General features: G+C 43.0%; 1 protein-coding gene across 1 annotated transcript; it reads right to left on the reverse strand.

Moving 5' to 3' along the window:
- Window positions 1–95: 95 nt before the first annotated feature.
- Window positions 96–27,996, reverse strand: nploc4 (NPL4 homolog, ubiquitin recognition factor). The gene is made up of 16 exons (XM_046357582.1): window positions 27,802–27,996; window positions 26,624–26,704; window positions 24,024–24,133; window positions 23,605–23,835; window positions 19,539–19,587; window positions 19,335–19,429; window positions 19,035–19,158; window positions 17,798–17,977; window positions 16,117–16,203; window positions 13,088–13,286; window positions 10,540–10,700; window positions 7,183–7,254; window positions 5,889–5,981; window positions 5,475–5,591; window positions 3,165–3,267; window positions 96–2,580 (listed from the first exon to the last, which is right to left on the reverse strand). The coding sequence occupies exons 1-16, from the start codon at window positions 27,814–27,816 to the stop codon at window positions 2,417–2,419; spliced, it is 1,881 nt and encodes a 626-aa protein (XP_046213538.1). The 5' UTR covers window positions 27,817–27,996; the 3' UTR covers window positions 96–2,416.
- Between the last annotated feature and the right edge of the window lie 4 nt (window positions 27,997–28,000).

Consider the following 28,000-nt stretch of genomic DNA (forward strand, 5'->3'; position numbering starts at 1 on the left):
GCCATGTCAGCGGATGTTGTCGAGGCGGAACCCCTAGCCTTAACAGGTTTTAAGAAGACAAAAATCAGCCTAAAAGTACAAAACAAACACGGTGCTTCATTGATAGGAATTGTTTATTGTTTTACTGGTATTTCTGATATTAAATTAAAATCCAGGTCTACAGCATCATACAACTTTCTTTCAGGGTCCAGTTCTTCAGCTCAGAGTGGGAAGTTAGGATTTATGTAGCTCTGGTCCAAGGCGTTGCGTATGGCTGAAACTCAGCATCAACAAGCCCCACACGCAACTCCCTGGATCAGATCGGGGACTTATTTTATGCATTTTAAGATAATCGTTCTCAACAACTCACACAGGGGGAAGTGGATATAAAATGGGCAAAATAACCTTAAACCATTCTCAAATAAAAACAAAATAAAAAAACTCAACTTTTTCAATGGAAATGACTCCAGAGCACTTACACAAAAAAAAAACTAATCTGGGATAAAAGAAAGTATAATTTGAAACCCATGACCCCTCTTCTCCATTCAACTGATAAGGATCATTTACTGATATCAGCTCCAAAATGGAGGAAAACCTCAAGTGACGACAGGATCAACCGCTTGGACATGTGCTCGCTACATATATCCCTGTCCAGGAAATACCTGAAGGCTGGAAAAAGTTGAGGTATCTGTAAGACTAAATCTGACTGCTACAGTGTCAAATTAGGGAGTAAATATCTAACAAAAAAAAATAAAAAAATTCAAACCGAAGACTTCATTGAATGCCATCAAAATAGCAGGGTCAAGGTTTGGCCACTTTATGAGAATATAAAGCTGAATTAATTCAATCAGCGTTCTGTGTGAAATAACACAGACACCTCCCCTGTGCTGACCAAGAGACACTGTGGAATAGGTACTTGTTCATGCTAACCACTAACCCATTCATATTCTCAGACATTAATGGTGTACCTAGATCTAAAAAGGGGACATGAGAAGAGAAAACATTCCCTACTGAAATGATTGTGCTGTGGACATAAGTCATTTGACGTCAAATAATTACTGTTGGAATGAGTTCAGTTTTACAGCTTTTTAGTGTGGAGAGAAAATATTGGTTCTCCGTAACAGAAGCAAACACACCATGAGCTCTTTAGCCCTGCCTGGCCACCACCTTTCCCAGTTCTTTCACACAATCCCTCTTTTTTCCCCCTCCCCCTGCTTCCCTTGCCATCTTTCTTCCTCTCTCCATCCCAGGTGCACAGCACATTGGCCTGCTAAGAGGCATGGGACCATTAAGGCATCTTTCTCTCTCCGCTATGTTGACCTGTGACCTATAGTGTCTTTGAAAGCAGAGTGATAGAGATCCATAGGGAACGTCGGAGGAATAAAAAGCATTCCATACCTCTCTGGCCCCTCCTAGACGGGCGCCAGTCGAAAGAGGAGAACCGATGCAAGACAGGGAAGGAGAGAAAGAGAGGGATGCCGTGTTGGTAGCTAACCCAGTAAGCAAGCATCTCAAAGCTGTCAACAAAACAAACATGGCGTACTATAAAGCTTCAAAACTTTATCAAACTTACCAAATAACCCAAAATTGAATGGTTTCATTAAATGCTAGGACCATCACTCCAAACTCACTCCTGAGGGCAGGGCATCAACTTAGGGGGGAAGTGCCTGAGCAACCGAGAACACATCACTACTGCAATACAAAACACTCAAGTAAAACAGCTAGGTTTATGACAGTGCCTGATAGGTTAATTGTATAACTCTGTGAAGAGGTTTGGGCCAATCAAGAGATCTTCTGGATGGACCGTCGGTGTCTGATAACTCTTGGGAGAAATGAGAAAAACACACCCGATATCTACTGTAGCTACAATCAGGAAAACAAAACGCTTCATGTGCAATTAAATAAAACAGCAATCAATCCTTCCTCAAGGAATGTATATTATTTACACAGACTTTCCAGAATAAGTCGCGAGAGCGAGAGGGTGCACCGGTCGGTGTGAGTGACATATAACTTAAAATGATTGAGTCTTTCCTTTGCTGTTGTCCCTGAAGCACAGCAACATTTATTGGCGCCAGGTCATGGAGGAACGTGAGGAACCATGGGGAGGAAGAGGGAAGAAGCCTTGTTGCCTAAGTGCTTTCAGCTAAACATGTCCCAGCCAGTCTCAGTCAGGGGCCACGGCAGAGAGCGCGTGAGAGAGATGAGCACAGTCATTATTTGTTAAATCATTTGATTTGGTGTAAACAAATGCCATCGTTTTGCGCTTGTCTACCCCACAGCAGTCTGAGATTGAATGGACAAGGGGGGGGGGGCAAGAGGAGACATCCAATCACGCAGCTGTTTGCAGTATCCAATCCCGGTGCGAAGTAGTTGGTGGATAAGGGAAGCGGGTGGGTAGAGGTGTTCAGGAACCATGGGGGCCAGGGCAGGGGTTTTATTAACCCCTCGGCAGGCTGCACATCTCACAGAGCTCTGTGCCTGGTTGGTTCATAAAGGTGCAGTGGAGACAAGACCACATCGCCGAGGAGGATGCTGGGGTAGAGGGGCCCCCGCCCATGGCCCCGTACTCCTGAGGGCCCGATGACTGCCCACCCACCGTGCCTGAGGAGAGGAGGGAGAGAGGGGTCAGGGACTCTTACCAGGAAGGACTTTTCAGATTTCCTTTTTATATGTAGGGATGATACATGAAAGGAGCTCCAACCAAATGTATCTTTGTGGTCAATAAAGTTCTACTGAATTGAATGAAAGACAAGTTTAACTCAATCACTTTAAAATCAGACCCAAAATCAAGTTTTATTGGTTGCATACACATATTTAGCAGATGTTATTGTGGGTGTAATGAAATGCTTGTGTTCCTAACTCCAACAGCGCAGTAGTATCTAACAATTCACAACAATACAAACAAAACTAAAAGTAAAATAATGGAATTAAGAAAAAAAATAATAATAATTACTCTTCAACAGTGACAGAAATGTAATCATTTCAACGAAGGCATGTCAGTGCCCTGCCTGGATGGCCAGAGGTAATATAATAATAATAATATATGCCATTTAGCAGACGCTTTTATCCAAAGCGACTTACAGTCATGTGTGCATACATTCTACGTATGGGTGGTCCCGGGGATCGAACCCACTACCCTGGCGTTACAAGCGCCATGCTCTACCAACTGAGCTACAGGTACTTACTGCACAACTGCTCGATAGTGGCCCACTGCTCAGACTTCTTCCAGGTCTGAGCCAGCTCCTCGTCTTTCGTCTTCACAGCGTCCAACAGCAGACCAATGCTGTCCTGGGAACAAATAATGAGAACATATTTGGGTATAAAAAAAAAAAACATTACGTAACTCTTTTCTGGCCACGCCAAGATAACCCCAATGAAATGCAGGGAAACATTGTGATTTTTAACGATAGATGTTTAACGAATGTTAACGATAGATGACATCAATCAAGGATTTAGAGCCAAGTTGCCATTAACAAAGAGATAAAGGGGGGGAGGAGTACTGTTGACAAATACACAATCATTTCCACATTGAACAAACGTGTGGTGATAATCTGAACCTTTTGTAGCGTGACAACAAAACAAAACAGTGCTTGAATGTTTTTGGTTTGAGAGTGTGTGAGGGCGTGTGGATGTGTGTGGGTGTGTGTGCTCGCAATACGGTTGGACGATGTCTGGAAGGAAATATTGTCCCATCTTCCTGTAAAAACAGTTGTTCGCGGTATACTGAAACTGTGGTCGTTTTTTTAATACTAGAACACATTTTTGTCACTTCGGTATCAAAATGTGTCTCACGTCATATACAGATTGGCATATTACTAGACAGACTTGCTCCTCTCAATCTTCAAAAGGAGCAGTAGATAGCTAGCCAGGCTACTTGCGCCCATGCAGCTGACAGTGCAAGCCACTTATGAGAAGCAAGCGAGAGGAGAACATGCCCACAGCATGGCTTCTAACAGAAACACCATATCTCCAAGCCCCAAAGCTTGTTGACAAAACTGGCTCCAGAAGTGAACTATGAACTTAAGAGCAGATAACGACAACTATGCAAAAATGTGTTACAAAGCAGTGCAATGGAGGTTTAGTTGCAAAACGACAAACTATTTTACAGGTGACATTTATATTTTAACATTCTACTAGCAACTACATTACATTTTTTCAGGAGATAATGACCTGAACATACAGTGTTTTCAGAAAGTATTCACACCCTGAGACATTGTTGTTTTACAGCTTGGATTAAATTGAGATTGCGTCACTGGCCTACACACAAAACATTTTAAGATTTTATATTTTTAATTCCACTTTGACATTATGGGGTATTGAGTCAATAAGTATTCAACTCCTTTGTTATGGCAAGCCTAAATAAGTTCAGGAGTAAAAATGTGTCACAAATTGCATGGACTCACTATGTAAGTGAGTGACATTTTTGAATGACTACCTCATCTCTGTACTCCACACATACAGACAATTTCAAGGTCCCTCAGTCGAGCAGTGAATTTCAAAACAAAGATTCCACCACAAAAATACCAGGGAGGTTTTCCAATGCATCACAAGTTAAGGGCACCTATTGGTAGATGGGTAAAAACAAAAACACATTGGCTATCCCTTTGGGGATGGTGACATTATTACTTTGGGTGCTGTATGAATAAACCAAGTCACTACAAAGACACAGGCGTCCTTCCTAACTCATTTGCCAGAGGGGAAGGAAACAGTTCTGGGGTTTCACCATGAGGCCAATGGTGACTTTAAAATTCACAGTTTAATGGCTGTGATTGGAGAAAACTGAGGATGGATCAACATTGTAGTTGCTAAACAATACGAACTTAAATGAAAGTGAAAAGGAAGCCTGTACAGAAAATAAATATTCAAAAAACATGCATCCTGTTTGCAATAAAGTAAAATGTGCCAAAGAAATTACATTTATGTCCTGAATACAAAACATAATGTTTGGAAAAAAATCCCCCAAAACATCACTGAGTAACACTTCATATGTTCAAGCTTCATCGGCAAGGCAGTCATTGAAAATAATAATTTGTTCTTAACTGACTTGCCTAGTTAAATAAAAAGGTAAAATCAAAATAAAAAAATTGGCCAAATACATAGGATAGGCTAAAATATTCTGTCAAACCATGACTTATTTTCAACGTGTTCTTCCCCCCTCCACTCGCAACTCTAGGTTATTTATCTACCTGGTTCACACTCATTTCTTAAAATGTTGTAACTTGTAGGTCTATATTTAGGATTTGTACAGTTTGATAGGTAAAAGGCATATCCTAATAGGCCTATTAGTTTAACATTGTTCATTTTTTCTAAGTGTTATAAAATGATGATTTGTTTAAACTCCCTATTCCATTAGTATATTTAGCAATTGTTTTGTTCTCTCTCGTCGATAAAATGCAATTGTAAATTCGCCCAACCCTAGTGTACAAGTCTGTATGTGAGTGAGTGACAGTATGGGTGTGTGGGGTACGATGTGAGTGTGTCTGTGCAGAACTTACTCTGAGAGGCATGACCTCGTTGGTGACCAGGAAGAGGAGCAGGTGGAAGTCAGACACCATGTCCAGGAATACAGTCGAGGTGCACTGGGACAGGTACGTAGCTAAACTGTGGAAATCCTGTCACATACACACACAGGAAAGGGGAAACATGGAATATGATAACTTCCTATGATCCCCATAGCCCAGGGACTCTTAGGATGAATTGGCAGACAATCATGTGATCAGTTCAGTTCGAAACAGAGAAATAATGGCTATTGCCAAAGTAGGTAAAAAAAAAGTCAGAAAAACACTTTTCGGAGCCTTCTGTATGTAGGTCATTCTTTAACCACAGAAAGAAAACAAAAATACCAAACCTCACATCAGAACAACCAATTTAGCTGTTGTGTGTGTGTGTGTGTGTGTGTCAATGTGTACCTGTGTTTCTCCCAGGATGTCTCTGTTCTCTATGGGAAAGCGTGGTGTGGAGCTGAAGGTGTACTGGGGGTCCTTGGGGAAGGTGGTGGTTATCTGGATAGAGATGGATAGACAAACAAAGTTAACTGACTGGAACCTCTCGTCTCTTGGCCCTCCCCACCTCTCCCGCTGAGCCAAGTTAAAACGTCTGTCCTGGCACAACAATGGTGGAACCAGCTTCCCCCTGAAGATAGGACAGCCGAGTCCCTCTGCTCATTTTCCGAAACCATAACTCAAAGAATATCTTAAATGAATCCCATAGCGCAGTCTGCTAGTTAGAGAAGAGTTAACAGACTGGAAGGACAGTTCCACCTTGGAGAGTCCCTTTGACATCAATGAGATGTAGAGCCAAGACAACAGATGTCAGTTGAATATGAAAACAGAGGACCACGAGACGACAACACAGCGGACCACGAGACGACAACACAGCGGACCACGAGACGACAACACAGCGGACCACGAGACGACAACACAGAGGACCACGAGACGACAACACAGAGGACCACGAGACGACAACACAGAGGACCACGAGACGACAACACAGAGGACCACGAGACGACAACACAGCGGAACACGAGACGACAACACAGCGGAACACGAGACGACAACACAGCGGAACACGAGACGACAACACAGCGGAACACGAGACGACAACACAGCGGAACACGAGACGACAACACAGAGGACCACGAGACGACAACACAGAGGACCACGAGACGACAACACAGAGGACCACGAGACGACAACACAGAGGACCACGAGCGGAACACGAGACGACACACAGAGGAATACAAGAGAAGTAACTAAATGCTCTCAGCTGGTGCCAGTAAATATTTGGCGAGTCCATCTAGTTTATTTTCTTGGGCTCATCATTGGACAGAACAACCTCATGATAGGTTGTTAGAGTTCTGGTGATTTGGATATTTCTGTATGGCGTGGAGCTGCCAATATTTTACAACATTATTGTGGAAGGAGAAAGACATCGTTACAGCGTCGGGCAAACCTTCAGTTGAACAATTTAGTTGTTCGCAAAACACACACAGCAACTAGAAATGTGAAACACTTGCTAGTCAGATGGAGAATGTTAATGAACTCATATTAAAACGGTCAGAAGCGTTGACTCAAGTTGACTTGCCCTGCTATGTATCCTAAACTCTAAAACCTGTCCTACCACTCCTCATGTCATTGGTTGATTCCCTTCTTTAAACCTGCATAAAAATGGCAAATGTACACACCCACATTCTTTCATACTTACATCTATGATAAGGTACTCCACAGGAAGGGGCCGGGCTAAATATGTGATGTCATTGCCAAATTTATCTTTGTCCTGTTGAGGGGGATGAAGAAAAATGACAATCAATGGAGAGAAATACGACAGCTGTAACTGTTCCAATAGTTATTTTGGTATTTTATTAGGATGCCCATTAGCCGTTTCTGTGGTCCACACCGTACATGAAGCATGACATAATACAGAACATTATATATAATAATATATGCCATTTAGCAGACGCTTTTATCAAAAGCGACTTACAGTCATGTGTGCATACATTCTACGTATGGGTGGTCCCGGGGATCGAACCCACTACCCTGCCGTTACAAGCGCCATGCTCTACCAACTGAGCTACAGAAGGACCACCCACAACATTAATAGACAAGGACAGAACTACATACAATGGCACATCAATACATACACAAAATATCTAGGTCAAATAGGGGAGAGACGTTTGCTGTTCATTTGAGCAATAGGAGACAGAAGAGAGTTCCATGGCTCTATATAATACCTACTGGGTCCTTGAATTTGTTTTGAATGAGGACAGTGAAAAGACCCCTGGTGGCATGTCTGGTGGGGTAAGTGTGCGCGTGTCAGAGCTGAGTGTGTGTGTGCGCGTGTCAGAGCTGAGTGTGTGTGTGCGCGTGTCAGAGCTGAGTGTGTGTGTGTGCGCGTGTCAGAGCTGAGTGTGTGTGTGTGCGCGTGTCAGAGCTGAGTGTGTGTGTGTGCGCGTGTCAGAGCTGAGTGTGTGTGTGCGCGTGTCAGAGCTGAGTGTGTGTGTGTGCGCGTGTCAGAGCTGAGTGTGTGTGTGTGCGCGTGTCAGAGCTGAGTGTGTGTGTGTGTCAGAGCTGAGTGTGTGTGTGCAGAGCTGAGTGTGTGTGTGTGCGCGTGTCAGAGCTGAGTGTGTGTGTGTCAGAGCTGAGTGTGTGTGTGCGTGTCAGAGCTGAGTGTGTGTGTGCGCGTGTCAGAGCTGAGTGTGTGTGTGCGCGTGTCAGAGCTGAGTGTGTGTGTGCGCGTGTCAGAGCTGAGTGTGTGTGTGCGCGTGTCAGAGCTGAGTGTGTGTGTGCGCGTGTCAGAGCTGAGTGTGTGTGTGCGCGCGTGTCAGAGCTGAGTGTGTGTGTGCGCGCGTGTCAGAGCTGAGTGTGTGTGTGCGCGCGTCAGAGCTGAGTGTGTGTGTGCGCGCGTCAGAGCTGAGTGTGTGTGTGTCAGAGCTGAGTGTGTGTGTGCAGAGCTGAGTCAGAGCTGAGTGTGTGTGTGCGCGTGTCAGAGCTGAGTGTGTGTGTGCGCGTGTCAGAGCTGAGTGTGTGTGTGCGCGTGTCAGAGCTGAGTGTGTGTGTGCACGTGTCAGAGCTGAGTGTGTGTGTGCACGTGTCAGAGCTGAGTGTGTGTGTGCACGTGTCAGAGCTGAGTGTGTGTGTGCACGTGTCAGAGCTGTGTGTGTGTGTGCACGTGTCAGAGCTGTGTGTGTGTGTGCACGTGTCAGAGCTGTGTGTGTACGTGTCAGAGCTGTGTGTGTAAGTAGACTACCCAAACCATTTGGAATTTCACAACATTGTTTCTCATAAAAACAAGTGAGTCAGTCTCTCAACACTTAACCAAGAGAGACTGGAAATGATATTATTTCAATTAGCCTTCTGATTACAATGAAGAGCAAGATGTGCCGCTCTGTTCTGGGCTGCTGGCAGCAAGCTGATTGGTCTGCTGTTAGAACTGGTAAAAACCCACTTTGCCACTCTTGGGTAGCGGAATGACTTTGGCTTCCCTCCAGGCCAGATAACTAACACCTTCCTCTAGACTCAGATTAAAGATATGACAGATAGCTGACTTTATGGCCACTCCTACCATCCTCAGTAGCTTTCCAAGCCGTCAATGCCAGGTATAAAAGTATTGATCAATAATAATTCTCACCTCTCCCACACTAACTTAACAAAATTCAAAACTTACAATGCTTTTCTCTTTTTTGATGCATGAATACGATCGCTCACTGTTAGTTGTTGGCATTTCCTGCCTAAGTTTGTCACCTTCGCCAATGAAGGAATCATAATCATTGAAGGAATCAAAATGAAGGAATCAAAATAACACCAAATGGTTGTGTGAGGAATAGATGAATCAATGAAAGATTCATTTGTTTTTATGCCCATGATTTTAAAAAGTACTCCTAAGATTTTTTCCCCCATCATTCATCTTGGCTTCATAATAGTTATTTTTGTTGAGTTTAGTCATAATTTCTCAATTTGCAGTAGGTCAGCTCGGGGGTTTGAACTTGCAACCTTCCGGTTCCTAGTCCAACTCTCTAACCACTAGGCTACCCTGCCGCCCCAAACACAAGAGTCATAGCAGAATCTTTTGTATTGAATCACATCACACACAAGAGTCATAGCAGAATCTTTTGTATTCTAGGCCCAGCTTTTGGAACATTGGCTCTCCTAGATAGATCACTGCATCTACTAGGTACAAAAGAATCTTCTTCCTCTTGAGCAGACAGTTTGATTAATCAATATTCTCTGGTTCCCAAGAAAGTATACCTCTCTGTTTAGATCACATACACTATCAAGCATTTCACACATTATTTAGATACTGACTGTTAGCACTTGGCCTATAGTAACACCTCATAATTAAATTTAGATGTGCCAAGTGAACCTGCAACCACAACACTTCAATAACACTTGACAAAAGATCTTCTCTAAGCATTTGAGGGATTTGGCTCTGAATATATACTGAACAAAAATATGAAAGCAACATGTTAAGTGTTTGTTTCCTGAGCTGAAATAAAAAAGGGACCAAGATGTTCCATACGCACCAAAAGCTTATTTCGCGCAAATGTTGTGCACAAAATTTTGGTTCCGTTGGTCTAGTAACCAAAAAGTTGCAAGTTCAAATCCCCAAGCTGACAAGGTACAAATCTGTCGTTCTGCCCCTGAACAAGGCAGTTAACCCACTGTTCCTAGGCCTTAATTGAAAATAAGAATGTTATTAACTGGCTTGCCTAGTTAAAGAAAAGGTCAAATTAAAAAATAAATGCTCTAAACAGAGAGATTAAGATCTTTGGGTTGCATTCATTCTGTCATTCTCACATTCTTGGAAAGATGTGATGAAAATGTTTTGTTAGTTCTATAAAGCAGTAATCCATTCGGTTTACCTCAGGTCCAAGCTAGCACCATTTATTCACACAGAGTTCCCTTTCGGCTAACTCAATCTACTGGGAGACATTTTGTTTGTTTTTGTTTGTTTAAAATCAACATTTTGTTCCTGCCATTTTAGCCCCAAAAAAATAAAACATTAGGAGCAGTAAAATTAGTGAAGTGGTGAGAGATTTTAGTGACCGTCTCCTTGTAACTGTACCTTGTAGAAGACGTCCGGTACGTACTGCTCTGTGCTGGACTCTTTAGCGTAGCCCAGCTCAGGGGCGTCTCGGCAGGGCAGTAGACACTCATCTCTGACCAGGGCCATGCACTGGTTAGACACCTGGTAACCCTCAAAGTGCACCTGGTTATCAGGACCACCTGCAGGGAGAGGAAGTGAGGCACAAAGTCACCCTCACAGAACACCTGGAAAAATCACAAGACAGGCAGTCATCATCATCATCATCAAGCATGATTGATCCGTTATACAATAGTGCAGACCCGGGATAGCCACATTATATTCAGAGAATCATGGCCATTGTGAAATATCCACATCTCATTAATCCATGGGACAACATTTCATTCACATCCCAAACTTGAAGTGAGCCGTTAGGAGAATGCGGGCTAGAGGTTTGTTCTTATTACACATTAACGAAATGAGTCGGCCGGTGCAAACACTCGTCATTAAAACACCCAGGTTCAAGTCCCATAGGGCGGCGCACAATTGGCCCAGCGTCGTCCGGGTTAGGGTTGGCGGGGTAGGCCGTCACTGTAGAATAATCATTTGTTCTTAACTGACTTGCTTAGATAAATACAAAAAGATTTTGAAAAATGTAAAGTATTGTAACAACGTGCTGTTTTACTATCCTCAAAGCAAAGTCCACCATGTACAGTTGAAGTCAGAAGTTTCCCTACACCTTACCCAAATACATTTAAACTCCGTTTCACAATTCCTGACAGTTAATCCTAGTAAAATTTTCCCATCTTAGGTCCGTTAGAATCACCACTTTATTTTAAGAATGTGAAATGTCAGAATAATAGGAGAATGATTTATTTATTTCATCACATTCCCAGTGGGTCAGAAGTTTACATTACACTCAATTAGTATGTGGTAGCATTGCCTTTAAATTGTTTAACTTGGGTCAAATGTTTCAGGTAGCCTTCCACAAGCTTCCTACAACATGGATGAATTTTGGTCCATTCCTCCAGAGCTGGTGTAACTGAGTCAGGTTTGTAGGCCTCCTTGCTCAGAAACGCTTTTTCAGTTCTGCCCACACATTTTCTATAGGATTGAGGTCAGGGCTTTGTGATGGCCACTCCAAAACCTTGACTTTGTTGTCCTTAAGGCATTCTGCCACAACTTTGGAAGTATGCTTGGGGTTATTGTTCATTTGGAAGACCCATTTGCGACCAAGCTTTAACTTCCTGACTGATGTCTTGAGATGTTGCTTCAATATATCCATATCATTTTCCTACCTCATGATGCCATCTATTTTGTGAAGTGCACCAGTCCCTCCTGCAGGCCCACAACATGATGCTGCCACCCCCGTGCTTCATGGTTGGTATGATGTTCTTCAGCTTGCAAGCCTCCCCCTTTTTCCTCCAAACATAACAATGGTTATTATGGCCAAACAGTTCTATTTTTGTTTCACCAAAAAGTATGATCTTTGTCCCCATGTGCAGTTGCAAACGGTAGCCTGGCTTTTTTTAATGGCGATTTGGATAGTGGCTTCTTCCTTGCTGAGCGGCCTTTCAGGTTATGGCAATATAGGAATCGTTTCACTGTGGATATAGATACTTTTGTACCCATTTCCTCCAGCATCTTCACAAGGTCCTTTGCTGTTGTTCTGGGATTGATTTGCACTTTTCGCCCTAAAGTTCATCTCTAAGAGACAGAACGCATCTCCTTCCTGAGCGGTATGATGGCTGCGTGGTCCCATGGTGTTCATACTTGCGTACTATTGTTTGTACAGATGAAAGTGGTAACTTCAGGCGTTTGGAAATTGCTCCCAAGGATGAATCAGACTTGTGGAGGACTACAAATTTTTTCCTGAGGTCTTGGCTGACATTTTTTTTATTTTCCCATGATGTCAAGCAAAGAGGCACTGAGTTTGAAGGTAGGCCTTGAAATACATCCACAGGTACACCTCCAATTGACTCAAATTATGTCAATTAGCCTGTCAGAAGCTTCTAAAGCCATGAGATAATTTTCTGGAATTTTCCAAGCTGTTTAAAGGCACAGTCAACTTTGTGTATGTAAACTTCTGACCCACTGGAATTGCGATACAGTGAATTATAAGTGAAATAAATCGGTCTATAAACAATCGTTGGAAAAATAACTTGTGCTATCCACAAAGTAGATGTCCTAACCCACTTTCCACAAATTTCTTGTTAACAAACTATATTTTTGGCGTGGTTGAAAAACGAGTTTTAATGACCTAAGTGTTTAAACTTCTGACTTCAACTGTACCTACTGCTTAGAGCGAGTCAGACAACTAGGACACATCTACACCTGCTTCTGGTCTGGTAGGATTCTGTTGTGGAAGTCATTTGGGGCGGCAGGGTAGCCTCGTGGGTAGAGTGTTGGACTAGTAACCGGAAGGTTGCAAGTTCAAATCCCCGAGCTGACAAGGTCGTTCTGCCCCTGAACAGGCAGTTAACCCACTGTTCCTAGGCAGTCATTGAAAATAAGAATGTGTTCTTAACTGACTTGCCTGGTTAAATAAAGGTAAAATCAAATAAAAGATGGCCTTGTTAGGTCCGTGTACCTGTGGCCACCACAGTGATAAACTTGGACCCAAAGTGTCCGTCGGGTGAGAGTCTGCAGGGGTTACACTGTTGGTTCTGGAAGTGTCCAGCCGTGATGCACTCCTCCGCACTTAGGAAGTACGAGTCCTTGTTCCTGGTGTATTTGACCGTGCCTATCCTGGTGTCCTCAGAGAGAAGGTCAGTGAAGATCCACCCCACCTTCATTAAAGACCACATAGGAAAACTATGGTAAGCAAAGTCAAGCTCATCAAACTCCACATTGTTGGACTAAGAATATATATTATACTTTTGTCGAGTAAGGTTGGTTAGTGTGGACAGCTATAGTAACATACACTGCATTCAGGAAGCATTTAGACCCCCATTTTTATTGTCCCCCCCTCAATCTACAGACAATACTCCATCACGACAAAGCAAAAGTTTTTTATTATTAATTTATACCCATTTATAAAACACATAACAGAAATATCAAATTTACATAAGTATTCAGACCCCTTTACTCAGTACTTTGTTGAAACACCTTTGGTAAGTACAGCCTCGAGTCTTCTTGGGTATGACACTAAAAGCTTGTCACACCTATATTTGGGGAGTTTCTCCCATTCTTTGAAGATCCTCTCAAGCGCTGCCAGGCGCTGCCAGCGTCTCTACAGAGATGTTCGATCGGGTTGAAGTCCGGGCTCTGGCTGGACCACTCAAGGACATTCAGAGACTTGTCCCGAAGCCACTGCTGTGTTGTCTTGTCTGTGTGCTTAGGGTTGTTGTCCTGTTGGAAGGTGAACCTTCGCCCCAGTCTGAGGTCCTGCACTGGAGCAGGTTTTCATCAAGGATCTCTATACTTTGCTCTGTTCATAATTTCCTCGATCCTGACTAGTCTCTCAGTCCCTGAAAAACATGCCCACAGCATGATGCTGCCACCACCACGCTTCGCCGTAGGGATGGTGCCAGGTTTCCTTCCACTGTCTGGCCACTACCAGAGGCCTGATTGGTGGAGTGCTGCAGAGATGGTTGCCGTTCTGGACGGTTCTCCCATCTCTACAGATAAACTCCGGAGTTCTGTCAGAGTGACCATCGGGTTCTTGGTCACCTCCCTGACCAAGGTCCTTCTCTCACGATTGCCCAGTTTGGCCAGGCAGGTGTGTTATTGCGGAACTTCAATGCTGCAGAAATGTTATGGTACCCTTCCCCAAATCTGTGTCTCGACACAAATCCTGTGTCAGAGCTCTACGGACAACTCCTAAGACCTCATGGCTTGGATTGTCAACTGCGGGACATTATATCGACAGGTGTGTGCCTTTCCAAATCGTGTCCAATCAATTTAATTTACCACAGAGGGGTAACCAATCAAGTTGTTTGAAACATCAAGGATAATTAAAATGCACCAGAACTCAATTTTGACTCTCATAGAGTCGGAATACTTATGTAAATAAGGTATCACGCATTTAATAAATCAGCAAACATTTCTAGAAACCTATTTTCGCTTTGTCATTATGGGGTATTGTGTGTAGATTGATGAGGGAATCAATTTTTTTTATCCCTTTTTGAATAACACATACACACATATATATATAAAAAAATAACAAAACATGGGAAAAGGGTCTGAATACTTCTCGAATGCACTGATTGGGCATCTTTCTAAAAATCCATGACGGATGCGTAAAAACTTTCTCCACATTACATACACTATGTCCTGAGGGCATATGGAAGCTGTTTAAAGCCCCTATCCTGTAAACACTGAGGAATCTAGGGAACGCCCCATATTGATGAGTGCCTCATGACCCCAGGGGTCTATAATGATGGGCCAGTCAGACTGGACAGTAGCTGTCCTTAAATCAAATTTCATTTGTCACAGACATGGTTAGCAGATGTTAATGCCAGTGTAGTGAAATGCTTGTGCTTCTGGTTACGACAGTGCAGTAATATCTAACAAGTAATCTAACAATTTCCCAACAACTACCTAATACACACAAATCTAAAGGGGGTGAATGAGAATATGTACATATAAATATATGGATGAGCGATGGCCGAGCGGCATAGGTATGGTGCAATAGATGGTATAAAATACAGTAAATAAATATGATATGAGTAATGTAAGATATGTACAAATGATTAAAGTGGCATTGTTTAAAGTGACTAGTGATCCATTTGTTAAAGTGGCCAGTGATTAGGTCTCCTTGTAGGCAGCAGCCTCCGAGTTGGTGATTGCTGTTTAGCAGTCGGATGGCCTTGAGATAGAAGCTGTTCTCCTGCACCCGTTCCCCTGAGTGACAGGGAATTACAACCCAGCTGTTCTCCTACACCCGTTCCCCCTGAGTGACAGGGAATTACAACCCAGCTGTTCTCCTGCACCCGTTGGAGGACGGGAATTACAACCCACCCGTTCCCCCTGAGTGATGGGGAATTACACCCAGTTTCCCCCTGAGTGATGGGGAATTACAACCCAGCTGTTCTCCTACACCCGTTCCCCCTGAGTGACAGGGAATTACAACCCAGCTGTTCTCCTGCACCCGTTCCCCCTGAGTGATGGGGAATTACAACCCAGCTGTTCTCCTGCACCCATTCCCCCTGAGTGATGGGGAATTACAACCCAGCTGTTCTCCTGCACCCATTCCCCCTGAGTGATGGGGAATTACAACCCAGCTGTTCTCCTACACCCGTTCCCCCTGAGTGATGGTGAATTACAACCCAGCTGTTCTCCTGCACCCGTTCCCCTGTTCTGAGAGGGGAATTACAACCCAGCTGTTCTCCTGCACCCGTTCCCCCTGAGAGACGGGGTACGACCCATATGTTCTTCTATACCTGTTCCCTGTGAGTGAAGGGGGTACGACCCAGATGAAGGAGGATACTACCCCTCCAATGCTGTGATACATTGTGACATCAAAATACTAATATGGCACTAAGTCAGCTGGACACATATTGAAGAGCACAATAGTTTAGAGATATGAGGGTAATAGGCAGTTTCAAAATCTGGATCAGGGAAAGGATATGGGGAAAAAAATAAAGTCCATATTTTTAGCTTGTGGTGTCGTCTAACCTTGCGCAGGCCCAGCTTGGCTGCGATCTCCTCCACGGCTGCAGCTTTAGGGTCTTCTACCAGCTCAAGACTGTTCTGGGTGGCAATCTGATGGACAGAGGAATTCACAAGAGCTCAAATTCAACCAACTAAATCAAACACATCTGGGATAAACATTTCTTTAAAAACAAAAATACACAAGCTTAAAGTAGTTTCCAATAGCCTAAGAATATATATATATATATATGACATTCAAAAGTGTGGGGTCAATTAGAAATGTGCTTTATTTTCAAAAACAAGGACAGTTTTTGTCCATTTAAAATAACATCAAATTGATCACCAATACAATGTAGACATTGTTAATGTTGTAAATGACTATTGTAGCTGGAAAAGTTTTTAGGAAATATCTACATAGGCGTACAGAGGCCCATTATCAGCAACCATCACTCCTGTGTTCCAATGGCACGTTGTGTTTGACTTTTAAAATAATAAACTTGGATTAGCTAACTGATCATTAGAAAACCCTTTTGCAATTATGTTAGCACAACTGAAAACTGTTGTCCTGATTAAAGAAGCAATCAAACTGGCCATCTTTAGACTAGTTAAGTATCTGGAGCGTCAGCATGTGGGTTCAATTACAGGCAGAAGAAAAGACCTTTCTTCTTAAACTCAGTCTATTCTTGTTCTGAGAAATTAAGGCTATTCCATGCGAGAAATTGCCAAGGAACTGAAGATCTCGTACAATGCTGTGACCTACTCCCTTCACTGCGCAAACTGGCTCTAACCAGAATAAAAAGAGGAGTGGGAGGCCCCGGTGCACAACTGAGCAAGAGGACAAGTACATTAGAGTGTCTAGTTTGAGAATCAGACGCCTCAAGTCCTCAACTGGCAGCTTCATTAAATAGTACCCGTAAAACACCAGTCTCAACGTCAACAGCGAAGAGGAGACTCCGGGATGCTGGCCTTCTAGGCAGAGTTCCTCTGTCCAGTGTCTTTTCTTTTGCCCATCTTAATCTTTTATTTTTTGATTGGCCAGTCTGATATATGGCTTTTTCATTGCAACTCCGCCGTAACCCCACCATAGGGGCACACTGTTCACAACTTTAACCGCCATACACGTGGTCAGCGGTTGTGAGGCCGGTTGGAAGAACTGCCATTGTCATTCAATTATCTGGCAACAGTTCTCGTGGACATTCCTGCAGTAATCATGCCAATTGCACACTCTCCTAAACCTTCAGACAACTGTGGCATTGTGTCGTGTGACAAAACTGCACATTCTAGTGGCCTTTTATTGTACCCAAGTAGAAGGTGCACCTGTGTAATGATAATGCTGTTTAATCTTGATATGCCACACCTGTCAGGTGGATGGATGATCTTGGCCAAGGAGAAATGCTCACACCTGTGCACAACATTTGAGACGATGAAGCTGTGTGTGTGTGTGGTGTGTGTGTGTGTAACATTTCTGGAATCTTTTATTTCAGCTCATGAAACCAACAGTTTACATGTTGCGCTTGTATTTTTGATACAATGATCTGATTATACTTAAGTCTGTGATAAATACTGCTCCTGCAACAGCAGCACTTGGTCAATACCCATTACCCATTGAAAGTGAACCTACTGCCACCCTGTGGCGAATTAATCTTACTACATCTACAAATCACTAACAAACCATTGGACTGAGTCCAGAGCTCTGAACACTCACCTGCGGGGGTTCGTAGATGGCAGCGACCTCTGCTCTGATGGCCAGAGGGATGTCTTTGTGCTCCGTATACCTGCCGTACAGGTAGCCCATCCTCTGGCTGCCCGTCTTCCTCCAGAAGTCCAGGAAACGGTCTGCGATGGTGTGGTTCTCAAACATGATGTTGTCTATATGTCTGTATTTCTGTTGGCGGGGAGGATGAGGCGGGTTATTAAATCATGCATCTCCACTAGGAAATGAGACGAGGTTGAGAAACCTCTTTGGAGGTGCATTTCAATAGGTTACAGTGGATTCCTCTCCTTGTGCCCTTTTCTAATCTTAAGTGATGTGACAGAAGTAGACAGGTGAAAGAGTGAAAACAAATAGCCTTGTAAGCATCAATCCACCATAATTCCTTGTTATCACCCATCCTGTGAAACCCAATGACTAAATGAAGCCAAGAAAACAAGGAGGAGCTACTCTAGAAAAGAGTTTGCCAAATTTGGTCATGCCCCACCCCCCTCTCTAGATGGACATTTTGGTTTACACCCTAGCACTACACAGAGCATTCAAATAATCAAAGCTCAATGGTTATTTTAACATCAGCTGTATAGTGCTAGTGCAAAACAAATTTTAAAAAATGTAAACAAGTGCCCAGGGGGGACCCCAGGACCGAGTTTGGGAATCCCTGCTTTAGACTTCCCGAGATGGGCCCTTGGCAGTAAAGTAGAGTATTGAGATGGGCCCTTGGCAGTAAAGTAGAGTATTGAGATGGGCCCTTGGCAGTAAAGTAGAGTATTGAGATGGGCCCTTGGCAGTAAAGTAGAGTATTGAGATGGGCCCTTGGCCGTAAAGTAGAGTATTGAGATGGGCCCTTGGCCGTAAAGTAGAGTATTGAGCTGGGCCCTTGGCCGTAAAGTAGAGTATTGAGATGGGCCCTTGGCCGTAAAGTAGAGTATTGAGCTGGGCCCTTGGCCGTAAAGTAGAGTATTGAGCTGGGCCCTTGGCCGTAAAGTAGAGTATTGTGATGGGCCCTTGGCCGTAAAGTAGAGTATTGTGATGGGCCCTTGGCAGTAAAGTGGAGTATTGAGATGGGCCCTTGGCAGTAAAGTGGAGTATTGAGATGGGCCCTTGGCAGTAAAGTGGAGTATTGAGATGGGCCCTTGGCAGTAAAGTGGAGTATTGAGATGGGCCCTTGGCAGTAAAGTGGAGTATTGAGATGGACCCTTGGCAGTAAAGTGGAGAGAGTTATAGGGTGTACTTGTCTATTGAGGGTGATGGCGCTGGGCTGGCACTTGGTGCAGATCCCCTCTGGCCAGGGAGGGTGGCCCTCGCAGCCCGACTTGATCTTACAGCTGATGTTCTCCAGGGCCACAAACTTCCCTCTGTGGAGGAAAATAAGATTTGAATAAAGACAAAGAGCTTGTGGATGTGGCCAATCCTCCTGCTGGAGAAGAGCAGAGAATACAGAGTGTATATTATTTTGATATCGTCATGGCAAACATGTTGCCAAGACAATACAGACAGATCTAGAACCAGGCTACAGGCTAGAGCCACTCACTTGTCAGCGCCTCCTGTCAGCTTGCGGATGTAGGCATGGAATGACATGTGTTTGACAGGTGGCTCTAGATGACTCAGGTACTCTTCGTCAAAAGGCTGGCAGATAGAAAACAATTATTATTCACAGCAAAGTTGACACGTAAAACAAATTAAAAGCATCACAGTCAATAATTGTTGGACGAATGAAGGAGGAAAGAGCACTTACCTCGAGGGGCACACAGTGCACGCACTTTCCCATCGATCCATGCCGACACCTGAAACAAGAACTGAATCAATACACTGATACAATTGAATGGCTTAATACAATTACATATCTAGCTGGCAACAGTCTCTCTTATGTATATAAATATCTCTGCTCCTATAGATCTTTATGTATATAAATATCTCTGCTCCTATAGATCTTTATGTATATAAATATCTCTGCTCCTATAGATCTTTATGTATATAAATATCTCTGTTCCTATAGATCTTTATGTATATAAATATCTTAGTTGTAGGATCGATGCTCCTGTTATGGGTGTGAACGTTTAAACTAAATTAGTTTAAACTAAATCCATTCCTCAAATAAGCCACCTCGGCCGTGCCAACGTTACAGGGCAGCCACCGCGGCCGTGCCAACGTTACAGGGCAGCCACCGCGGCCGTGCCAACGTTACAGGGCAGCCACCGCGGCCGTGCCAACGTTACAGGGCAGCCACCGAGGCGACATCTGCATTGCTTGCTGTTTGGGGTTTTAGACTGTTTCCGTATAAGCACTTTGTAACACCTGCTGGTGTAACAAGAGCTTTATAAATACATTTGATTAATTAATTGATGCATCTTTCACATTATTTGGGCCACGGATATAAAGCGCGATGTACGTCATCACTAACACCAGTCTACAGACATTATTGCAGTTGATATGCAGGCATTGTCAATGGCCTAGCTAATTTTCCCCCAAACATCAGACACCCCGTAAATAAATGGTACGTTTTGCAATTAAAGACCACCTTCTAGCTAGCTGACCACCTATTTTCATTGCAGTTTATGTAATGTAAATTAGGTTGAAAAGAATATATATATATATATATATATACATATATATATACATACATACATACATAGTTTGGGGTCCATTAAAACATCAAATTGATCAGAAACACAGTGCAGACATTGTTAAATGACCACTGTAGCTGGAAACGGCTGATTGTTTTATGGAATATCTACATAGTCGTACAGAGGCCCATTATCAGCAACCATCAGTCCTGTGTTCCAATGACACATTGTGCAACCCCTTTACAATTATGTTAGCACAGCTGAAAACTCAAAATGGCCAGAAACAAAGAACTTAGAAATTGTCTCTAACCAGAATAGAAAGAGTGGGAGGCCCCGGTGCACAACTGAGCAAGAGTGCAAGTACATTGGAGTGTCTAGTGAGAAACATGTCCTCAATTGGCAGCTTCTTTAAATAGTACCCTGCAAACACCAGTCTCAATGTCAACAGTGAAGAGGTGACTCCGGGATGCTGGCCTTCTGGGCAGAGTTACAAGGAAAAAGCCATATCTCAGACTGGCCAATAAAAAGATGGGCAAAAGTACAGACACTGGACAGAGAAACTCTGCCTAGAAGGCCAGCATCCCGGAGTCTCCTCTTCACTGTTGACATTGAGACCGGCGAGATCTATATTGACATCAAGTGTTTAAAAATCTAAGATTTTTTTTTTAGCAGAATGTGAGCTAAAAATCTCTGCTTTTATCTTCTCATATTCACCATATTTGGTAGTGAGTGGAAACGCCAGGCGGATGCTTCACATTTATATATCCGGTGAAATATCTGTCATTGTTCTAGCTGTGCCTCCAGTTAACAGCATTAGAACACTCAAATGCCTCCCCTTTTAACCAGTAGGCCTAAAATCCCGGATTTGGTGCGTTTTCTGCTTCCCTGTTTGATTAGTGAGCTTAAAACTAGATGGGCAGGCTTTTGTTAAAACAAGAACCCAAACTAGGCCCCTTGGCTAATGAATAAGCAACTTGCCTTCTAACAATAACAATGTTATTGTTGCATATTTCAGTCTGGAACCTGGGGCAGTGTAACCTATCCTGCTACACTGTAGCAGTTCGCAAAAAAAAATAATCTATTACTCCAAAACGACAGCTTGTGGTTGGAACACACACTTCCCTACTTTTAAATCAACCAGTCCATTTTGAATGTGTGATCAAGCGGACTTTATTTGGCAAGGAATGTAGCTCTTCTACAGATTATGTTAGTTGTATCCCATCAGTCATTTCTCTAGGCAGGAGCAGAGCTTGGATGTGTGTAGAAAGAGTGTCAGATTGAAGATGAGTGAGCGACACTTAACGGAGGGAAAAGGACAATAACTGATCACATGGCTAGGTATCTTTTTTTTGTTTGTTTTGAGTCCCTAAACCGCAGTACACAATTAACACTCGAGTCCAATGTCAATTAACAGTAGTCTTCGGGTCAAAAATGTCACTCTCCCAAAGCAGATTCCAGATGCCTAATGCTACTATATATGACTGTGGAAGGCTTGGGCGACATACCGCTTATACCGGGGCATTTTGAAATACCGACAGCCTCTGCTTTTAACTATACGTATACCTAAATTATATACAACTCATGATAAGTGGCTAGATGTCAAGATCAAGATCTTCTTGGTTAGAGCAGAGACCGCTATCCTGGATTAAAATCCCGGTTGCGTAAAATAGCACCTGCTATATTTTATATTTGAGATTCTTCAAAGTAGCCACCCTTGGCTTTGACAGCATTGCACACTCTTGGCATTCTCTTAACCAACTTCACCTGGAATGCTTTTCCAAAAGTCTTGAAGTAGTTCCCACATATGCTGAGCACTTGTTGGCTGCATTTCCTTCACTATGCGGTCAAACTCATCCCAAACCATTTCAATTGGGGTGAGGTCGGATGATTGTGGAGGACAGGTCATCTGATACAGCACTCAATCACTCTCTTGTCAAATAGCCATTACTCAGCCTGGAGGTGTGTTGGGCCATTGTCCTGTTGAAAAAACAAATGATAGTCCCACTAAGCGCAAACCAGATGGGATGACGTATCGCTGCAGAATGCTGTGGTATCCATGCTGGTTAAGTGTGACCTTGAATTCAAAATAAAAGCAAAGCCCCCCCCACACAATCAGGCCTCCTCCTCCATGCTTCACAGTGGGAACCACAGATGCAGAGATCATCCATTCACCTGCTCTACGTCTCACAAAGTCACAGCGGTAGAAACAAATATGTCTAATTTGGACTCATCAGACCAAAGGACAGATTTCCACCGGTCTATTGTCCATTGCTCAAGTTTCTTGGCCCAAGCAAGTCTCTTCTTCTTATTGGTGTCCTTTAGTGCTTTCTTTGCAGCAATTCGACCATGAAGGCCTGATTCACACAGTCTCCTCTGAACAGTAGATGTTGAGGTGTGTCTGTTACTTGAACTCTGAAGCATTTATTTGGCATTCAATTTCTGAGGCTGGTAACTCTAATGAACGTATCCTTTGCAGCAGAGTTAACTCTGGGCAATCCTTACGGAGGGGGAGTGTCATCATAACGCTTGATGGTTTTTGCAACTGCACTCGAAGAAACTGCACTCGAAGAAACTGCACTCGAAGAAACTGCACTCGAAGAAACTGCACTCGAAGAAACTGCACTCGAAGAAACTGCACTCGAAGAAACTGCACTCGAAGAAACTGCACTCGAAGAAACTGCACTCGAAGAAACTGCACTCGAAGAAACTTTGAAAGTTCTTGACGTCTTTCGGATTGACTGACCTTCATGTTTTAAAGTAATGATGGACTGTTCTTGCAATAATATGGACTTGGTCTTTTACCAAATAGGGCCATCTTCTGTATACCACCCCTACCTTGTCACAACACAACTGATTGGCTCATAACGCATTAGGAAGGAAAGAAATTCCACAAATGAACAAGGAACACCTGTTAATTGAAATGCATTCCAGGTGACTACCTCATGAAGCTGGTTATCCAAAGCTGTCATCAAGGCAAAGGGTGGCTACTTTGAAGAATCTCAAATATATTTGGATTTGTTTAACACTTTTTGGTTACTACATGATTCCATATGCGTTATTTCATAGTTGTGAAGTCTTCACTATAATTCTACAATGTAGAAAATATTTAAAACCCTGGAATGAGTAGGTGTGTCCAAACTTGTGACTGGTATTGTATATAAATCGTACAGCTGTGGATCACTGTTCCACTAGATCTTTGCTTAAATACAACATACAGGAAGTATATAAAGCTCTTACAGCTGTGGATCTTTATTCCTGTAGATCTTTCCCTCCTGCTTGGCCAGGTACTGATCGATCTCGTCCTCAGAGATTTGGGGCGCCGAGTGGGAGCGTGACATCATGGACGATGAAGAAGAGGACGAATGGGAGGTAGAGGGTAGTGATGACGAGTGAGGCGTGGCCAGGTCCATGGTCTCTCCTGCCGGTCCCGGGGAGCCCGAGGGGTATAGGTAGAGCATGTCTCCATGTCTAGAGGGAGGGAAGAATTAGACACATTAAATTCACCCACACAAATGAGCATAATGACAATCCAAGATAAAATGCTGAAGTGACGATATTGATGACAACATGTGTAGATAGCTAAATGGAGCAGTCTAACAACTAGTGATGCATGTAATAGGTCTAATAGTAACAACTCAATGTTGCTCCTAACTCACTTGATCTTCAGCAGGCTGAGGGTCTTATTCTGGGACTGGATCTCGTCAGTCTTGTTACGGTTCAGGAAGATGGTGAAGCCGTTGGAGGGGAATCCAAACTCTTTGCCCACCTGACAGTAGAAACAGAGTAATGACGATTAGTCCTGTTTCGCTTGCCAGACTCGTGGCACGGCTGTGGGAAGAGACTAGATAGCGATGAGCTTTTGTTGAGGGTAAAAGTAGGGCCACTTGTCTCCTGGAGCATGGCACATCATGAGTGTAGTATAAAGTAAAGTGTCTAATTGTATATTAAAAGCCCATAAAATAACAAATAAAAAAGGGAAAACAAAGATTGTAAGAAATCTGGTTGTGAAGATCGCTCATGTCTCGCTAATCCTTCTATCAACTGTGTGTTTAACAAAGAGTGTTCACTCCACTTAATTTCACTACCCATTAAACTGTCAAAGTGGATTACCAAACAATAGGCTGACAGAGGAGAAAGTAAGACTGTCAGAGTTGCCTGATCTACGGTCATTATCGCAGAGACATCCAAGATCTATCCAAGTCTTCTGAGTACTTCCGCTGAGCCTAAGTGGGCTTTCTTGCATTTAATCAAATTCATAATGCTATAGTGGTGCAAAGAGAGTCAACTCTGTTGTACTGTTGGTCACATCTCACCAACAAAAGGACAAGTCACAATTCCAAGAGATCAGCAGGAAAAACATTAATGACTGAGGATGTCCATGTTGTCAAACTGGAAGGTTAAAGCAAAGGTGTCACTAAGGCAGGTTTCAAACAACTTCATTTGAGCAAAGTGTGCACACACAAAAGTATGTGGACACCCCTTCAAAATGAGTGGTTCAGTTATTTCAGCCCCACACATCGCTATAGACAAACATTGGCAGTAGAATGGCCTTAGAGAAGTGCTCAGTGAATTGATGGAGGAGGAATCCTGGTTTGGGGCTGTTTTTCATGGTTCAGGCTAGGCCCCTTAGTTCTAGCGAAGGGAAATCTTAATGCTACAACATTCTAGACAATTCTGTGCTTCCAACTTTGTGGCAACAGTTTATGGCAATTCCACAAATGAACTTTTAAGGCACACCGGTTAATTCAAATGCATTCCAGGTGACTACCTCATGAAGCTGGTTAAGAGAATGTCAAGCGAGTACATATCTGTCAAGGCAAAGGGTGGCTACTTTGAAGAATCACAAATATATTTCGATTTTTTTAACCCTTTTTTTGGTTAATACATGATTCCATATGTTTTAATTCATAGTTTTGATGTCTTCACTATCATTATACAATGTAGAAAATAGTAAAAATAAATAAAACCCCTTTAATGAGTAGGTGTTCTAAAACTTTTGACCGGTTGTGTGTGTATTTCCTGAGCTTTCATATACATCTCTCAGATATAGAGGACAGACACTTCGGGGGGGGGGCGGGGGCCATCTATTGTTCCATGCTGTGAATATGTTTTTCAACACAATAATAGCAGAAAGCCCCCCCCCCAAAAAAAAATTGTTCAGAAAAATACCAAACAAAAAGATACCTCGAGTGGTCTTAAAAATTCTAAATCAAATAGCAAAATGATCCTTGGTATAACCTTCTCACACAATTCCATATAGCTTCCTAGACTCACACCCTTCCCACCCAGCTTAAGACTCTTATGGGTTAATTAATGCCTCTCTGAGCTCTTCATGAAACTCTCCATTTCCATCTCTCCCCCATCACTGACTGAGTGACTGTACATCTGAGACCAGGGAATAAAAAAAAATACCCTCACTGATCTGCCACACATTTCTTTTTTAAACTCAAAGACATGCATTTTTAATAAGGCACTGCAGCAGGCAACCCTTCTCCACGGTGACCTAACAGCCGGCCACTCCTGATTCAACCATTTGATGTGGAAATTTGACTCCCACTTAAGATTTCCTACCCAATACTGTCTCGCAGTCACTGAGGTCCATTTGTGCCCAAGGCGTTGCCCATATTTCACTGTCATTATCTAAATGCTGCTAAGCCACAGTTAGACATTCATATCCATTTCATCCAAACACAATCTGGCTAGATGAAGTGGATTTGGAATGGAAAACCCTTACTGGAAGGTAGCTAGGTACTCCCAAGGGGTTTTATCCTGGCAGGATAGCAAGCAGCTGCTGTGGTGAATCTATTGATAGCATGCTGTTTAAAAACATTGCATTGCACACCATTCTCTCTCCACATAACTCACAGCTTTCCCTACACAGACACAGATCTCTGCTGAGCCATGCATCAGATCCATCAACCGTGGATGCCATTAACTGCACAAGCAAGGGGGGGGTAAACACTGAAAAATCTTCGCTTTCCTGCAGAGCTGCCTGCTTCATATATAAATTAACAGAGGTTGAGCACAGGCTAGGCACAGGGTGATAGACATAAATGTCCATCTTCTGATGCTAGCTGGTCAATAGCACAGTTGGAAAGAATGTGCTATGAATATGACAACAGAATGACAGAAAGAACCACAAGATTCCCATGTGTTTGTGGGAAGTGCTGTTTGTTGTACACGGCCCAACCATATAGCCTAGAGTACCACTGAGAGCCAATGTTTGTCTTCATATCATGCATCCATACTTAAATACCTTATTGAGGAACGCGGCTGCTGTCTCCTTCTTGGTGGCAGGGATCTTCTTCATCCCGTTCGGGGACTGAACCCTGATGATCTGCAAATTAGGAAAAACATTACATTCTCCACATCATATTGTTGTTTCCTTGAATTTAGATTGCTTTGCCAAACCAAATACATCCATTGGGGAAACCATATTGGTCATGACTCATTAGCTCATTTGATTAACCATGAGCTGGTTACCGGCAACCCACTGAAAACATGACACTGCTGTAGCTAGTTAAGATTGTTCAGCTAGTCTCTTTCAGTGTGTGGACCATGACAGTGCATAAATATGGGTGGAGGGTCGTTGACACCATTGTCGTTCATCTTTATCATGACACACGGGGTCATAATTCACAAGCAATAACGTGGTTGTGATATTAAATGAACAGTAGCTAGTTTAGTTAGTTGGGACTTTTAAATGACATGAGCAGCTTATATCATGCCATGGGCCGGCTAAAATACCAGTGACTGGTTTTCAGGTCCTACGCTAATTTAGTGTGGTTGTTTTACCTCGAATGATTAAAGATAACAACACTAGCTAAAGTTAGCTAGCCGATATTGTGGCTAACTAAGTTAATGTTTGCTAGTCATTTTTTTCTGCCACAAGTTGAATACAAGCTATGAACACTGACTAGCTTTTATTTCTCAAAATGTAGCTAACTGTTGCTTCTTTCTTGCAACAAAAAAAGTAGGAGGCCAGGGTTATGTTGATAAAACCAGTTAGCTTGCTAACCACAAGTACTGTATGTAGCTAACTAGCTAGTTAACAAAGTCAACAATGTGCCCTTTCTCAAAGTGAACGTCCACGCATTTTTTTTTAAAAATCCAACAACGTTACAAAGATAACGTTATTAAGTTAATATACTACGACCTTGTTAATTAAATAAGATAGTGTTAACTAAAAAAACAGCAGTACATACGGGCACATTTGAATTCAAAACATTTCTGACCAGTTAAACTTGCTAACAGTGAGTTAGCAGTTATCTAGGCCTTGTCATTCTAGTACTGATGCTAGCAAGTGGCTAATTCTGCTGCCTCATCACTCCGACAACCAGACTACGGTAACGTTAGCTAGCGAAGTTAGCTACCTAAAGCCGGCTAACAATACACAATGTTTTATCAATAACTGCAATGTGTTGTCACACTCACCATGTTTTCTGCCATTGATGTTCGGGTTTTGTGCTCCCGATGTATTTCGTTGTTTAACAAAAATAGACCGATGTCAGAGATTAAAAAATTGACTGACTGGACAAGAGTCAACAAAACTCCATCCCACAATTCAAACACCGGGCGTTACACGCTAACAAGTCCGTACCCTAGTGTCCCTCCTCATCAATCGCCCGAGTGA

This window comes from Oncorhynchus gorbuscha, linkage group LG07, assembly GCF_021184085.1.
Source record: "Oncorhynchus gorbuscha isolate QuinsamMale2020 ecotype Even-year linkage group LG07, OgorEven_v1.0, whole genome shotgun sequence".
Classification (NCBI taxonomy): domain Eukaryota; kingdom Metazoa; phylum Chordata; class Actinopteri; order Salmoniformes; family Salmonidae; genus Oncorhynchus; species Oncorhynchus gorbuscha.

Excerpts from the sequence above, each read along its gene's own strand:
- nploc4 (XM_046357582.1), bottom strand. Across the intron at positions 17,978-19,034 it reads CCATCACCCTCAATAGACAA|AAATACAGACATATAGACAA; the intron begins GTACACCCTATA and ends CCCCGCCAACAG. Across the intron at positions 5,982-7,182 it reads TGGAGTACCTTATCATAGAT|ATAACCACCACCTTCCCCAA; the intron begins GTAAGTATGAAA and ends ATCTCTATCCAG.